General features: G+C 44.2%; 1 protein-coding gene across 2 annotated transcripts; it reads left to right on the forward strand.

Annotated features, from left to right (window-relative positions):
* Window positions 1–5,916: 5,916 nt before the first annotated feature.
* SSR2 (signal sequence receptor subunit 2) lies at window positions 5,917–14,139 on the forward strand. Of its 2 annotated transcripts, none has more exons than XM_043964007.1 (6): window positions 5,917–6,017; window positions 7,554–7,708; window positions 9,377–9,475; window positions 10,590–10,698; window positions 12,320–12,397; window positions 13,595–14,139. In XM_043964007.1, the coding sequence occupies exons 2-6, from the start codon at window positions 7,554–7,556 to the stop codon at window positions 13,703–13,705; spliced, it is 552 nt and encodes a 183-aa protein (XP_043819942.1). In that variant the 5' UTR covers window positions 5,917–6,017; the 3' UTR covers window positions 13,706–14,139. The 2 variants fall into 2 exon arrangements, with proteins under 2 accessions (XP_043819942.1, XP_043819943.1); XM_043964008.1 differs by having other exon boundaries at window positions 5,947–6,049.
* Window positions 14,140–16,009: the final 1,870 nt, after the last annotated feature.

The following is a 16,009-nucleotide window of genomic DNA, read 5'->3' on the forward strand; positions in this document are numbered from 1 at the left end:
TTTCTTTCCTGCCTTCAACCCCCACCAGGCTTTATTAAAATTAATACTCTGGGCGGGGCAGCAGCTAGGTGGCACAGTGGATAGAGGCACGGGCCCTGGATTCAGGAGGACCTGAGTTCAAATCCAGCTCAGACCCTTGACACTTATTTAGCTGTGGTGACCCTGGGCAAGTCACTTAACCCCAATTGCCTCACCAAAAAAAAAAAAAAACAGGTAGAAAGAGATACAAAAAAGAGGTACAGAGAAAAACAAGGAAAGGTAAAGAAATGACAGCAACAGGTGAGATGGAGATAAGAGAAAAATATGCAGGAAGAAGAGCAAGCAAATATGAAAAAAAGTAAAAAAGAATTAGTGGCCCTAAAGAAGTACCAGTGTCAAAAGTAAAACTTGCTTTTATTTCCAACAGGAGAAGTGTCATTTCCAACCTCCAAAGTCTCTTCCTGGAATTTCTTAGGCAACACCAGGTGGCCTTAAGGCATCACCACCGTTTGGCTCTCAGCTAAGTCTCATGGTAAATTCGACCTAGCTTGGAACTTCTTGCCTTTGAATGCTGTTTTTTTCCTTCTGATTCTGATTAGTATAGCCACACCTGCATATTGTATCTCAAAATGAAGTCATTTTCCAGAGGCAATGGGAGACCTGCAAGGACGACCTTTGCTCCTTGTGAGCCTATATATTCATTCTCTTATTCCAGAAGAACATAGTATTCTTCTGCTGGGTTGGATATGATCTCTGAGCCATGAATGGCCAATGTGGCTTGAAGGATTGGAAGTTCATTTGGCATTCAGAATTACTATCATTCATCCTTGACACCTGAGTCTTGACAATCTTGTTCCTCTTTCTCTTCCTTGGCACAGGAGCAATGGGTGGGATGAAATCTTCCTCCTGGAGGTAATCTAAGAGTGAGGGAGGGACAAGGCCTTCTCCTACCCAGCCCCCTTACTCACATGTATTAGGGTGGCATGGTACAATGAAAATAAATAGGCTTGGGGTCAGAATTGAGTAAAGTGGAGGTCAGAGTGACCTGGCTTCAAATCGCAGCTGTGCCACTTCATATATGGGTTCCATTTCCTCCTTTGCAAATTTAGGGAGTTGGGCTAGATGACCTCTAAAGTCTCTTCAAAGTCTAAATCATCTATTATCTTAAATGTGAAAAGGACTAAGTAGGATTAGAAGAAGCCTGAGACCACTGGAAACTTTAGGTCTCACCACCTTCCTGCATATAAATACTACGCAAAAGATTCATGAAAAGACCAAGAAAAAAATAATACTGCTTGTCCTTATGGTATTTACCATTTATTTAGGGGAACAATGCAGGTACTTGTAAAGACTGGGGAAGTTTTAAAAACAAACTAACATACAGGCATAACTTCTTGACGTAACAGATAAATTTCTGAAAATTTATAACCTCAATAATTTTAAATGCACTAGAGGAATCCAGTAGTGGATTAGGGAGATCCTCTGGTGGTGAATCCATTGTTAAGCAAAAAAATCTAGAACCACAGAATGTTCAACTTGCCAGAATCTTCTTATTCAACCCCTTTACTTTACAGATATATAAACTAAGGCCCAGAAAGAAAAGTGATTTGCTCTCATTGGGATGTGGGTAGAGATTGCAGCATTCATTATCTTTGTATACCCCCAGCACCTAGCCCAGTACCATCATATAAGTAGGTACGTAATACAGGCGTATTGAGTCATTGCTCAAGGTTGATACTAATGTACAGTAGCAGAAACAGGACCAAAACTGATTCCTTTTTGTAAAATAGTCACCCTTTATTGATCATTTTTCTAAATATGGTTGTTCGTTTACCATTTACTTAAAGAATGGGGCATACTTCTGATACGAATTAAGTGCTGGGAAGACACTATAAAGGTGTGATCAGAGCCAAGTGAAGTCAAACTTCTTGGAAGAAGAACATTTTGAACTAGGCTTGCAAGGAGAGCTAAGGATATGGAGTGAAGGTCATCTCAGGCAGGGGAATGGCTTGTGGAAAAGTTTGGAGCTGCTTACTGGCCACCAGGATGGGAGAGGGGGAGGTTAGAGGGGAGTTGGTCAGCAAATTAACCTCATAGGAATTTAAATGAGGGTGACCCAATTGACTGGCCGAGGAGCTTTGAAGGCTGGGTAGAGAAGTTCAAAATGGAGGTTATGGGTAATAGTCATTTTGTTGGTTCTTGGAGGGGGAAGAAATACTTACTGTGTGTCTGACAGGCACTGGAAAGGGGGTTGGGGGGGGAGTGAAAAAGTTTCTTACAGTGGTCTGGGCTTGACTGCCAGAGTAGCCTGGATCTTTGCCAAGGTTGTAGATGGAAGTCCCTTAGGTGGCAAAGTTGTCCAAAAGATAAGATTTTTTGCCTAGATCTCCCCATGCCTCCTTGGGCTCCTAAGAGAAAGGATGGGGAAGAAAGGTTAGAAGGAAGACCTCATTTCAACCAAGAACCTCGGAGTCCCGGCTTCCAGCCACTTGTCCATGTCACCATTCACTGCCTCATTCCCAAATTCGCTCTCACTTTGGGTTGCTTTGACAGAATGATCAAACTATTTGTCTTCATTCAAAGTCCCAAGATCACTAATTACTGGAAACAAAGAGGCCCAGACATGGTACCCCCTCCTTTTTCTACACAGAAGCAGTTGTCATGGCAATGAGAGTGAGGTTTCCAGTCCCAGAGTTCAAGGGCTCTTCTCTGAAGAGGGGGCAGATTCTGAAGCTTGATGAGGCCTGTCCCTTGGGGCTTTCACCCTTTCCCTCCTTTCTCCTGGCTGGGCAAACTTCCTGGAAGATGAGACAGCCAAGGGGAAATCAGAAGGAAGTACTCTATAACCAAAGGGATCATCCAGCTACAGAGAGTGTTCATCTTCCTGTGTTCAAGATTGCCTGAAATAATGATAATTATGAGAACTCATAGTTATGTGGCTCCTTGTGGTTTTCAAAGGGGTTTCCTCAGGACAGTCTCTTAAAGGAAGCTAAGCAGTCACTGGACCCCAAAGATTTGGGTAGTGAGTCTAAAAAGGAATCCCGGAGGCTCCTTTTTTTTAGGCTCTCAAGCAATACAGTGATTTGGAAAGTGTCCCTGATTTGGTCTGCTGCTGAAATTTGATCTCTGGCTGTCCTTTTCACTAAATGTCTATACTAGGCCCTTTCCTCATTTTCGTCTTCCTATATCATCACCCCTGACATCCCCTGCTCCAACCTGGTAGGTGTGGACATAGATGTAGAGGTACCGATGCCTCAAATTTATCTCCCCATTTCCTATCTTCTGGACAGTAAGTCCTGAACGTCCACCATCTGCTTTAAGGAACCACTTGGCTGTCCCACCAGAGTCTCAAACTTAACACATCCAAGACCTATCTCCCCATACCAGAGAGAGCTTCTCTTTCTTTAACCTTAAACTTAATCCTCTTTAACTTCCTTTGTCACTCCTCCCCGCCCCCATCCAGCTGGCTACCTTTAGTCCTGGATTTAGAAGGACCTCCAGCCTTCTCTCATTTAACAGATGAGGAAATAGATGAGTGTCAGGCAGACTTACCCAAAGTTACTCAAATAGCAGAGGCAAGATGCCTTCTGGCTCGAGATACTGCTTTTTTCTGTTGTACTATGCTGGCCCTCTCTCAGTTCTCCTCTCCAATGTTTCCCAGATATTTCCTCCATTCAGTTCCCATGTCTGGCATCCTGGTTCACGACCTCATTTCTTCTTGTCTGAAAGATTTCAACAGCCTCCTAACAGGTCTCCCTACCTCCAATCTCCCTCTAATCCATCTCACACACCAGTCTGCTAGGTAACAGTTTCTAAAGTGGACACTGATAGTATCCCTCTCCTGTGAAAAACTTTTGGTGTCTCTTGACTGCCTACCAAATTGTGTCCACATTCCTAAGCCTGGCATACAAAGCCCTACATGAAACTTTGTCTCAATTCACCTATGACTCTATCTCTAACTCTATCTCCTGCTGTTGCCTTAGACAAACCAGTCAAAATGAACTACTCACTGTTCCCCCAATTCTCCTGCCTATACTCCTTTCCTTTTTCAAGGTGTTCCCTCCCTGGAAGGTCCAGGGTAAGTTGTGCTTCTTTACCTTGGACAAATCACTTAACCTACCGGGCTTCAGATTCCTCATCCAAATGGGGGAGGGGGAGGAACTGGAGTAGATGACCTCTGAAGACCCTTCCAGTTGTAGATCTATGATACTAGGAGGGGGGCAGCTAGGTGGCGCAGTGGATAGAGCACTGACCCTGGAGTCAGGAGGACCTGAGTTCAAATTTGACTCAGACACTTAACACTTACTAGCTGTGTGACCCTGGGCAAGTCACTTAACCCCAATTGCCTCACCAAAAAAATATAAATAAATTAAAAATATGATACTAGGAGATGACTTCCAAAAGTTCTCCCTGCAACTCAAAAATCCTAATGTCTACCTTCATCCTTCACCCCCATCTTTCTCTCTTTTTGAAAAAATCCTAATTGAACTGTGTGTGGGAGTATAATTCTTTTTTTTTTTTTTTTGTGGGGCAATGAGGGTTAAGTCACTTGCCCAGGATCACACAGCTAGTGTCAAGTGTCTGAGGCCAGATTTGAACTCAGTTCCTCCTGAATCCAGGACCCGTCCTTTATCCACTGTGTCACCTAGCTGCCCCCATTCACCCCCATCTCTTATCAAAATCCAAGACAGTTCAGATATTACCTCCTTGAAATCAGCTCTGATTTCCCCAAACAGATGTGGACTCTGGATCCCATGGCACATTGTACCTCTCATACCAATTTATTACAGTGTAGTGGGAAAATCTACAAGAAACCTGGATTTGCATCCCATCTCTGAAACTGGCTTGGTTACCTTTGACAAGTCACTTAATTTCTCAGAGCTTCAGCTTTCTTCATCCACAAAATGGGACGAATAATAGTTTTATTGCCTAAGCTCACAAGGTTGCTGTGAGGAAAGTGGTTGGCAATGGTGTAGCTGAAGCCAGCTCATACCCTCTGATTGTTAAATTTTCAGTGTGAGCATTTGTACCCAAAATGACAGCTAAGGGCTTTGAGTCTACGCTTTATTAGGATGATAAAGGAAATTGGAATATGTAGTCTGGAAAAGAGAAGACTCGGGATAGCCGTAATAGATATCTTCAAGTGTCAAAGATTCGATTTATTCCCGATGGCTCTAGAGGGCAGAAGTGGAGCAATTAAAGCAAAAGAGGCAAATACAGGATTGGTAGCAGGACAAATTTAACAAAGCTTTACAAAAACCACAATGCTCGCCCTCCTTAGAAATCTTCGAGCGAAAGCTGGAGTTTAACCACTTAGGGTGAGGCTTCTTTCTCAGGTATGTATGTATGTAGGCATGTATGTATACGTACGTACGTATGTATGCACGTACGTGTGCTGTGAAGACCCTTCCAGTTCCGAAATTCTGCAGTTCTATGGTTCAATGAGGAAGTACACACGCCGGACACTATGGATCCAATCACAAGAAGTGTTTTTTTGAGCTCCTTGCGTATATTAAGGCGGCTCTGAGAAGGAAGCAAAAGAAGATGCGGTTTGTATGTGTCCTCAAGGACGGACAAATAATGTGTGCGTGTATTTTAGTTTTGCTTTGGAGAAAATAAAACTGAAGCCCAGGAAGTGATTTGTGTGACTTAATTTGAACCCAAGTCTTCTTACTCTGAAGTCAGTGCTCTTTCCATTGCACCATGACGAGTAGTGTTTTGATTGGTGGAGAAGAATGGAAGATTTCCCCAGATTCCAAGGCTGGTGACCCACAACAAACTGAAAGAACACCGGCAGAGGGTGTAAAGGACGAATATGTCCAGAGGCGGACACACCCGAGCCGAGAAAGGGTGAGGTGAGAGTAGCTCCCGGGTAAGATGGGGCCGGCCGGAGAACTACAATCCCCAAAAGACACCGCGTTAGAGAACTTCCTCCCTTCCACCAGATGATTTCCTGCGGAAGTTGTTTTTTCGGTCCTCCCGGTGCTGACTCTGTCTTCCGGTTCTAGTGGCGCTGAAGTGGGTCTAAGTTACACGCGGTGAGACCCGAACCTCGGCAGGGGACGAGAGGGTTAGAGTGGGTTAGGGGTGGGCGGCGTGTCTCCATTTTTCTCCTTCCTCTGTCCAGCTCAGCGGCTGTGGCGCTCGGGGAACTGGGGGAGGGGCAGGGGGACTAGACACGTCGACCTGACAGCTCCTGAAGCCACGAAGGCAGTGGGGCCGGGAGCCAAGTGTGAGAGGGAAAAGGAGGGCAACTGAGAGGGGTCGGCGACGAGCTCTGGGCGTCGGGGCGGGGGCGCATGGGGGTTGTGGGAAAAGTACAAGGAAGGTCTAGGGGGGAAGAGTCTCGTGAAGGTGAGGAGTGGTCCAAGAGGGGCAGCGGGGAGTGGTGTCAGCTGTAGCGATGGGAGAGGGAAGGCTGTTAATCCTTAGGGTTGTACTTTGTGATGGAAGCCTTAATAATCATTCATAAGAACAGCAATTCTCAAACACCCAGAATATGTCCTGTAGCGGTTGAGGGAGGTTATCATCCCCTCCCACTCCCCTAAAAAAAGTGTAGAGCAGACCGTCCTTAACAACCCATCCTGTGGCATTCTTATCCTTGGCCTCCCACACTTTGGCTTGCTACAGGTATCAGGGTGCTCAGGCTTCTAGCGGCCCCATGAGTTAGAGTATTACTGTCTCCATTCTACAGGTGAGGAAGCTATAGTTCAAAAGGTTATGTGATTTTTACCACAATCACATATGTAGGAAATGCCAAAACTCGGACGCAACCCGGATACTCTGAGAGTTTTAAGGTCAGATACCCTAGAAACGATCGTAATGCCTTCACACACCTCAGAGCTGCCCATTCTGGCTTCTTGCAGGCTGTTTCCCCTTCGTCTATCTCTCAGTGAAAAGGTTAGTTGAACAAAGCTCCTTTCAGCCTGTTTCCTATTTCAGGAATTTAGGAAAGTGGTGGTTGGTTGGGGGAAAACCCCGATTTTCATTGTTAGCATCAATTGTAGTTGATGGAATAATCCCCTAGGCATCTCAGATGTGGTACATTAGAAATCCTACTGAAGAAGTAGAGGTTTAGGATCCTAGATATAGAGATGGAAGGAAACTCAGAGTCCATCTAGTCAACTCCTTCCCTTTACAGATGAGCCATCTGTGGCCCAGGAAGGTTAAGAATTTGCCCAAGAGGGGCAGCTAGGTGACACAGTGGATAGAGCACCAGTCCTGGATTCAGGAGGAGCTGCATTCAAATCCGGCCTCAGATGCTTCACACTTACTAGCTGTGTAACCCTGGGCAAGTCACTTAACCCCAACTGCCTCACAAAAAAAAAGAAAAAAGAATTTGCCCAAGATCACACAGGTAGTAAACATCAGAGATAAATTAGGAACATATCCTCTGGCTCTGAAGTCAGTTCTCTTTCCACTACACCCCAATGCTTTGGTGAGTGCAAAGAGATATGTCTGTAGAGCTTTTTTGAGAGGGGCTGAAGAGGGTGACTGGCTCCAGAAGTCTGGTGATTGGATCTTGATCCCTACATTCAGTCTTAAGTAGCTAATGGTCCTGTCTCACTCCAAAGATGAGGCTGTTGGTGTTTGCGGTGTTGTGTCTGTTCTCTGCTGCGAAAAGTGAAGAAGGGGCCAGGCTTCTGGCTTCTAAATCACTGCTGAATAGATATGCTGTGGAAGGAAAGGACCTGACCTTGCAGTACAACATCTACAATGTCGGCTCAAGGTAATAAACTAGATCCCAGATGAGCTTTCTGGATCTCCAAATCTCTAGTTGGTTACAGTAGACATTTGGAGAAGATGTAGAGAAATGATATCTTAAGGTATGGTATAGGACTTCCCCAGGTTGGAGTCGAGGATAATCTTACTCCAGTCAGTAGAATTCAGTTCAGATTAATGTTCATTTATTAAGCATATATTATCTGCAAGTTATTTTGCTAGCCCCTAGTGAAAACTAGAAGTGAAAACGAGAAGAAGGTGACCTTAGAGCCATCTCCAATTTTTAAGAATTCTGAAAAGAGAGGATGAGGGAGCATGGTGTAATTAGTCATCTGTTCCCACACATTCAGTGCATTTCTAAATCCTGTTGTTTCTACCTTTACAACATCTTTCCTATATGCCCCCTTCTCTCTACTCATACAACCACCACACAAGTTCAAGACCTTATCATCTTCTAGCTGGACTATTGTATTAGCCTTCTATTTGGTCTCCCCATTCAGGTGTCTTTCCCCTCCAGTCTATCTCCCACTCAGCTCCCAAAGTGATTTTTCCTTAAGTGTAAGTCTGCCTGTATTAATTCCCATACACAGTGAAATCCAGTGGCTCCCTGTTGCCTATTTGCCATCTAAAGCTCTTTATAACCTGGCCTCTTTATACCTTTTCAGTCTTCTTATACTTTACTTTTCTTATTATCCAACCTTAATATCTGTCTCCTATGTCTGGAAGGTTCTCCTTCCTCCCCTCTACCTTTAAGTTTCTCTGGCTTTTTTCAAGTCTCATTTACTTCAAACCCTACTTTCTGCTGGGTGCCTTTCCAGGTACCAGACACCCCCCCATCCTCCTTACCCCTCACAACCTTCCATGTATTCTATATGTATCTTTTTTGTACCCAGTTGTTGTTATTTACATATCGTTCCCCCAGTTGAGAACTAGAACTGTTTACCTCTCTTTGTATCATCTCCTTCCCCCACCCTCCAGTGCTTTGCACAATCCCTGGCACATAGTAAGCAATTATATGCTTTTTGGTTCATTGACTAGAATACTTAGGTTCTGGTTCTTGCTGTCATTAACTAGTAGTGTGACCTTGGACATTTACACCTGTATCTCTTATCTCATTTATTAAATGAGAGGTTTGAATTAAATAAATGACTTCTAAGAGTTATTTCATCTTTATGTATTTTTAAGAATGAGGTGCCTCTTCTCACTTGTCGGAGTTGTGTAGAACCTCTTTTGTTATTTATATGTCATATTTCTCCTTCACATACACATTCTTTACAGAGGAAAAAAATGGAAATCAGAAGAAACCCAGGCCCTCTTCCTTCTAGAACAGGAGTTTCTTAACCTGGGGTCTTTGACCTTGTTTTCAAAAGTATTTTGGTAACTTTCAATAAATGTAATTGAATTCCTTTATATATTCTTATATATTTTATTTCTTGAATTTAAAATCATAATTCTGAGCAGGGGTCCATCACTCTCTCATACACACACACACACACACACACACACACACACACAGAATCTCTGTTTTAGGGGTTTTTAGCATGGTAGTGGTACCTGAGCTACATTATTGTGTTTGCCCTACAGAAGATTTTGAATTCACGGGGAGCAGCTTTGAAGTTTTTTCAGTTGTCTTAACCTTGTTCCCTAATCCTTTCTGTATCTTTTCTCTTTTTAGTGCAGCTCTAGATGTGGAATTGTCTGATGACTCTTTCCCTCCAGAAGACTTTGGTATAGTTTCAGGAATGCTCAATGTCAAATGGGACCGAATTGCTCCGTATCCTGATATCATTTTTTATTGTATTTTATTTAAATAAAGGTTGGTCCAGGGAATATAGGGGAAAGGAGAAAGACGGCAAGAATGGGAGTGATGTAACCTCAGATCATTTTATGGTAGTTAACAGGTAGCTATTATCCTAGCCTTACTAAGGATAGGACAGGATAAGGCATGGCTTGAAATTTCAGTGAGAGTAATTTAGGTTAGACAGTAGCACGGATGCTGCATTGTCTGGGATGTAAGATCTTAATAGAAATTACATAGAGATTCTTCTAAAGGTTTTTATGGATAGGGATGTCTGGGATTGTTTTAGATACCTTTTTCTTGAAAATGAGTAGGAAAGTCAGTTACCTCTTGAGGTCTATCAATCTGATTCTGATTGATGCTTCATTATTTTGGATTTGAACTGGATGTCTCCTCTCTGCCCCCTCCCCCCTTACATATAAGAGGGATTACACAGATGACTTCATAACATCAAAAGTGAACATCCCTCCCTTATCACCCCTAAAATAGGTCCTATTCTATAAATTTCCTCCAAGCTTACACTAGGTATACATGAATCCTTTAGGTGTTGACTTAAAAACAAAGACATCTCCAATGAACATGAACAATACTTGGTTTTTCATTCATTAGTTGTTAAAGGTGTGGAATCTTACAGGTACACTTTGTGGTTTTTTTGTTTGTTTTTTGGGGGGTTTTTTGTATTTTTTTTTTTTGCAGGGCAATGAGGGTTAAGTGACTTGCCCAGGGTCACACAGCTAGTAAGTGTCAAGTGTCTGAGGCCGGATTTGAACTCAGGTTCTCCTGAATCCAAGGCTGGTGCTTTATCCACTGCACTACCTAGCTGCCCCACATTTTTCCTTTCTTTTGGAGGCAATGAGGATTAAGTGATTTGCCCAGGATCACATAGCTAGTAAGTGTCAAGTGTCTGAGGCCGGTTTTGAAGTCAGGTACTCCTGAATCCAGGGCCGGTGCTTTATCCACTGCGCCACCTAGCTGCCCCCACAGGTACACTTTGTGATAAACATTGAATTAGGCAGGAGGTTGAACTAGAGAATTGTTGCAGTCTGGGCTTTAGAATCCATTCTCTATATCTCCTTGACATTTGGGCCAGTGCCAGCAATGTTTCCCATACTGTAGTCCTGCGCCCCCTGAAGGCTGGCTATTTTAACTTTACCTCTGCAACCATTACATACCTTGCCCAGGAAGAAGGGCCAGTGGTGGTAAGTTGTTTTGGCTTTTTCTTTTTTTTTGGAGGGGGAAGGGGCAGGGAATAGGGAGTACATAGTAAGATGAACAGATGTGGCTCTTTCTCCAACATTTCCTTAGCCAAGGCCCATTTCAGATGTTCCTTAAAAGGAACATCTCTATTCTGCTTCTGACTTCATATTGCCCAAGGGGATATACATTTTGAGGGGAAGTAGAAGTGATGTCAAAGGGATTTGGAGGCCTCAATTCAAGGAATATTTTATATTCTGAAGTCTCAGAAGAAGACTTTCTGAAGTCATAGAAGGGGGATGTACTGGCATTTCTAACCCTATTTCTTCTTCCTCTTTATTTCCACTGCTACCCCCTGAATCACCTGGTACCTGGATTAGTTCAATAACATCTTGGTCAATAATCCCCCACTTTTTAAAGTTTGCCTTTCTCTTCCAGCTATTCTTCATCACTTATAAATTGTCCTAATGCCCAATTTTATCATGATAGTTGCCTGCTTGAGGATGTACAATGACTCCCTGTTGCCTTTTACATCAAATCAAAACTTGTGCGGCATTCAAAGGCCTTCATAGTCCAACTATGACCTTATCACCAGACTTATCTCCCACTACTTCTTCACGTAAATTCCTTTGAGAGCAGAGAGTGCCCATTTTCTGTATTTCTCTTATATTTCTCATATTAAAGGGCACATAGTCCATGCTTAGTAATTATTGATTGATGTTCAAAGCAAGCTGACATAATTGAAAAGTAGGATCCTGGCCCACTTGCTGAATGTTGGGGCAAGCATTTCCCTAGAACCATCCAGAAAATTAGATAAAACCCAAGAATATTGTTTCTGGTACCATCTCCAAATCTATTTTGTATTTGTTCTTCCAGATAGTGAGTTAATAGACTAGATTCTTTATAGTTGTCTTCAGAGCCAAAATAAAGTCTCAAGTGCTGCCCCTTCGGCAAAGTTGTTTGCAGTATGCTCCAAACTTTGTTTTTTTTTCCAGGAGAAAGGAATGTGAATTAGGCCTTGCCTTTCTTTAACAGTTTATATTTGTATATGCTTTATATTTTCAAAGTAAGTTCACATTCATTTTCTCATTTAAACCATGTAGAAGTCCTGTGACACAGGGCAAGTAGTACAAGTATTATCCCCATTTGTCAGATGAAGAAACTGAGGCTCACAGATTTAAGTGACATACACCAAGATCCTACAGCTTCAGGCCACTGATGATAAATTTGCTCTAATCCCTTTCAGAATCCCAAACTAAAGGGAATGAATATGGCCCTAACAAGGTCTGCAATATCCCTGAGTCAGCTCTTTTTTGACAGTGTTTTCCTTTAAAGGCAATATTTTTAGGTGGAGAATTGGAACCCTACAATCGAGTTCCAATTTTTATCATTTTGCCTTCCAGGAGAACAGTAACCTAGCCCCTTTCTAGGCCTAAGTCATGTTTTTCAACATATGTGTGTCTCCCAGATCTCTGGCCCTGGTTCCCTGCCAGTAACATCCCTTTGATATAGTTAGTATCTATGGGTGATGAGTAAGTACCCAGTGCCAGAAAGCTGAGTTACTTGGGAATGGCCTTTTTAGAAAATAGAGATGTGCTATGATGTCTTCTCTGTTCATGTTTTCAGGTTGGCTTCACCAGTGCCCCTGGGCAGGGAGGAATTCTGGCACAGCGAGAATTTGATAGGAGATTCTCTCCCCATTTTGTAAGTTTCACAAAGATCCTTTCCACATGTTGTCTTTCCCTGGCATGAGAGGACGTCCTGCCTTGCTTATGGGTTCCCCCATACTGTACTTCCCAAGATTCCTCAGAATTCCTTTCTTGGATTGATTTTTGCTGTTACCCATTGATTAGTTTCTGATGTAATATAACCAGCAAGACTTACAGACTTGATTGTGTTTGGAAATTTCAAAATAGGAATTTACCCCCCAAACTAAAAAGCTGCCCCTTTCCCTCCTCTTCATTGGACAGTCTGGTTTTAGAATCTGGATCCCAAATGAGATTCCATGCTTCATGGAGAATGTGGAGTGATCTCCCCTTCCCTAGTTCTTCTTAATGGCCTCCCTCCTTGTAGTATGGAAGTGACTTTGAGTTCAAGCCTATGCCAGTGCAGCACGGTCTCTAGCAGGTCCCAGCAAGCTAGTAAAGTTTCACAGTGAGCCCTAACTGAACTGGCTCTGATGCCCCAGGACCAGTCCATCCCAGAAGGCTTCATCACTAGAAGCTGGCCAGAGTGTGATAAATCACAACACATGAATATTTACTAAGATGTGGGGGATTTACAGGCTACGTTAGTGGTACCCACACTTGGCAAATTATAGATTCGAGAAATGTTGAGGCAGAAAGATTAAGAAATTTACAGGGAGAGTAGTGGCTGTGTTCAAAAGATCTAGAAGGAAGAAAGCTGATGTGATGGAGACTAGAGAGGGGAGGGCAGAGGGGGCGGCGCTGCTTCATGCAAGCTCCTTAGTATTTTTTGCATTTTTTTGTGTCCCCAGCACATAGCATATTGCCTGGAATATAGTAGGCATTTAATAAATACTTGATGACTGACTGACTGACTGACTAAGGTCATTCAGGAGAAGTAGAAGTTAGAAATTAAAGAATCCCCTATTAGAGCTGTGACACTGGACCTAAGACTTAGAAGCTAGTGGCAACATCAAGTCTTCAGAGGTCTTTCAGAAGAGCCACCATTTGCCCACTGGCCTAGGTTGTATTAGATGTAGTCTAACAGTTACAGAGGAAAAGATGTCCTCCAAAGAGGACCAATCAGAGGCCCGGCATCAATAGCCAGAGAAGCTTTCTGCTCAAGATCAGTTTGGTAGTTGGATTAGTCTGCTCTATGCCTGTTAGATGCATCTTCTCTTAATTCAGGTTCTAAGACATGGGTTTTCTTCCACAGCTGGACTGGGCAGCATTTGGTGTCATGACTCTTCCTTCCATTGGGATTCCCCTGCTCCTGTGGTACTCAAGCAAGAGGAAATACGACACCCCCAAGACCAAGAAGAACTGAATGTGCACCCTCCCCTCCGAAGAAATCCAGGTGCTTTCCAGACTCCAAAGGATGTCTCAAAATGCAATCTCTTCCCTTAGTCCTTCACCACCTTCTCCATGGCCATGCTCTCACACAGAGCAAAGGAACAGGCCTAGGGGCCCAAGAGAGCCTCCTTGGTGCAGTTTTGAAGCCATTCGTTGGGTTTTTATATAAACAGAAACACCCCAGCATTGACCTTGAGCCCAGGTGGCCTTCTCCTCACTTTGGGGCTGCTTGGTGCAAAGCTGGCAATGAGGACTTTCTCAGGGGTTCAGAAGCGGGAACTTCGGAGGCTGCCTGACCACCTCTGGAAGGAGGAAATCGGAACTGCAAGTCTCTTGGAGGCCTCCTGGTTCGGGGGCAGGGAAGCGCTTACCGAAATGGGTTTTCTAATAAAAACAAACTCCACCTCAGTTGTGTGTCTTCCCTTCCCCCAGCTTGGTGACTTCAGCTATCACTGCAGCCTCAGGCTCTGAAAACCAAGCCTATAGCCAAGCTGGGTTGCTTAGAGCCTGGAGCTCTGGATCCTCATCCCAGAGAGATTCCCCACCCCCTTCCCCCTCAGCCCTCCCTCAGCCGTCAGTCTCTTCCCCATTGATCTCTCATATCACTTGTTCCTGTTTTTCCTTCTTTGTCATTAGCCCCTTTCTTCTTAGCCAGAGAAGTAAAGGCGGGGATGGTCCAAATATATCAGCAGGCTCTATCACCCCAGATGCTGAGCTTTGTTCTCTCAGATGTGATTTAATTTTAACTGGTTGGCTGCTCAGTGAAAAGTTAAAAGGAGAGTAGCCTTTTCCCCATTTCCCCACTGGTCTCTAGATCCCTCATTCAAAGCTTGAGCTTCCTGAGTTGTGATTCATTTGTTATGCCTCACTGCTTTGAGCCAGGGCCTGGGAGAAGTGCTGAAGCCCCCTGGGCTAGCACACTCTTAACTTCAGTCTAGGGTAAAAGAGTGACAGAGAAGCTGTTTTTTTGCTGTAGCAGCAAAGTGGGGAGAAGCCACCCCGGCCTGATTCTGTCCAACCCAGGAATGCCGTGGTCCGAGAACAACCTCCCAGGCGGGAGGGAAACCCAACAAAAACCCGCATTGTTCCCGCCACTGAGTTTCCCAGTTTAGATTCTGCTCTCCCTCTCCCCTGCCCAACCGGTTTAACCTTTCACTCACCCAGCAACCAGAAAGTCTCTCAACTCTAAGAGCCAGGAAGGATGAAAAGGACATGGAGGCAACGGGAGGCCGGCAATGGAATAGCTCTCCACCAGCTCACCTCCCTCTTTCGGGAGTTGCAGCTTGGACACCCTAGGAATGGCCAGGTCAGAGGGGGTGTGGAGCATGGATTGGCTTCTGGCAGTTGTTATCTTGGCTCTTCTGTTAACCAGCAAAGGAGGACATCAAATATTGCTGGGGCTTCCCAGAAGATGGGGAGGGTGGGGAGATGGTTAGAGGAGAATGGCAAAAAGTGAGTGCAGTCCAATGGAAAGGGAGACAAGATAGGGGGCTGAGGGAAGAATTATCATGGTCTCTAGGCCTGAAAGAGCAGGGAATGATCTGCTGTTTCCTATTTTCACAGAGGGCATGATGAGAGTTATCTTACAGGAGGAAGAATTCAGATTAGACATTAGGCTTCCTGGTGCAGGGAAACATTTCTAATGTTGAATCATTCTGAACTAGATGTACTTTTCTTGCCTAAAAACCAAGGGAGGCTTTCATTAGTACCATTCCTTGAAGAGCTCAAAGTACTTTGTAATTTAACTCTTCCTGGACAGAAAAGAGATGATAAAAAGGGAACTGAAGGCAAATGACCAGGGTGGCAGTCAGGGGAGGGAAGTCAGCATTCAGTGTCATGGTGAGACTTCATCTTTTAGAAAAGTCAGCTTCCTCAGAGCCAGAGTGGAATTTAAAACTCCCTTGAGTGGTGAGGTGGAGAGCCTGAGAGTCTCCAAAATCTATAGACAGAACAACTTAGCTAGAATTCCTGGCTTTTGGTCTGAGCTCTCAAAACTACTTGAGATTGTTTGATTGAGGTGGGGGGGAGGCAGGAAGTACCTCATTCCCACCCAGAGTCATCCTGGTGAGGTTTGTTTGACTCCTGGTTTCTTGAGAGCCGAGAGCTTGCACATCAGGAGGGGGAGGAGGGAAGGCTAACACAGGTGCCTACCCTTTGTAGAAGATGGGTGCCGTGAGGGGCTCCTCCCCAAAAGGCAGTGCAGCCAGCAGCCCACCCACCTCTAGCATTTCTATGACCTGTTTCCTCCCCTGGAAGTCAGCCCTGGGCCCCATCCTCA

This window comes from Dromiciops gliroides, chromosome 4, assembly GCF_019393635.1.
Source record: "Dromiciops gliroides isolate mDroGli1 chromosome 4, mDroGli1.pri, whole genome shotgun sequence".
NCBI classification, from domain to species: domain Eukaryota; kingdom Metazoa; phylum Chordata; class Mammalia; order Microbiotheria; family Microbiotheriidae; genus Dromiciops; species Dromiciops gliroides.

Excerpts from the sequence above, each read along its gene's own strand:
- SSR2 (XM_043964007.1), top strand. The coding sequence starts at position 7,554 with ATGAGGCTGTTGGTGTTTGCGGTGTTGTGTCTGTTCTCTGCTGCGAAA. Across the intron at positions 9,476-10,589 it reads AAATGGGACCGAATTGCTCC|TGCCAGCAATGTTTCCCATA; the intron begins GTATCCTGATAT and ends CATTTGGGCCAG. Across the intron at positions 10,699-12,319 it reads AGGAAGAAGGGCCAGTGGTG|GTTGGCTTCACCAGTGCCCC; the intron begins GTAAGTTGTTTT and ends TCATGTTTTCAG.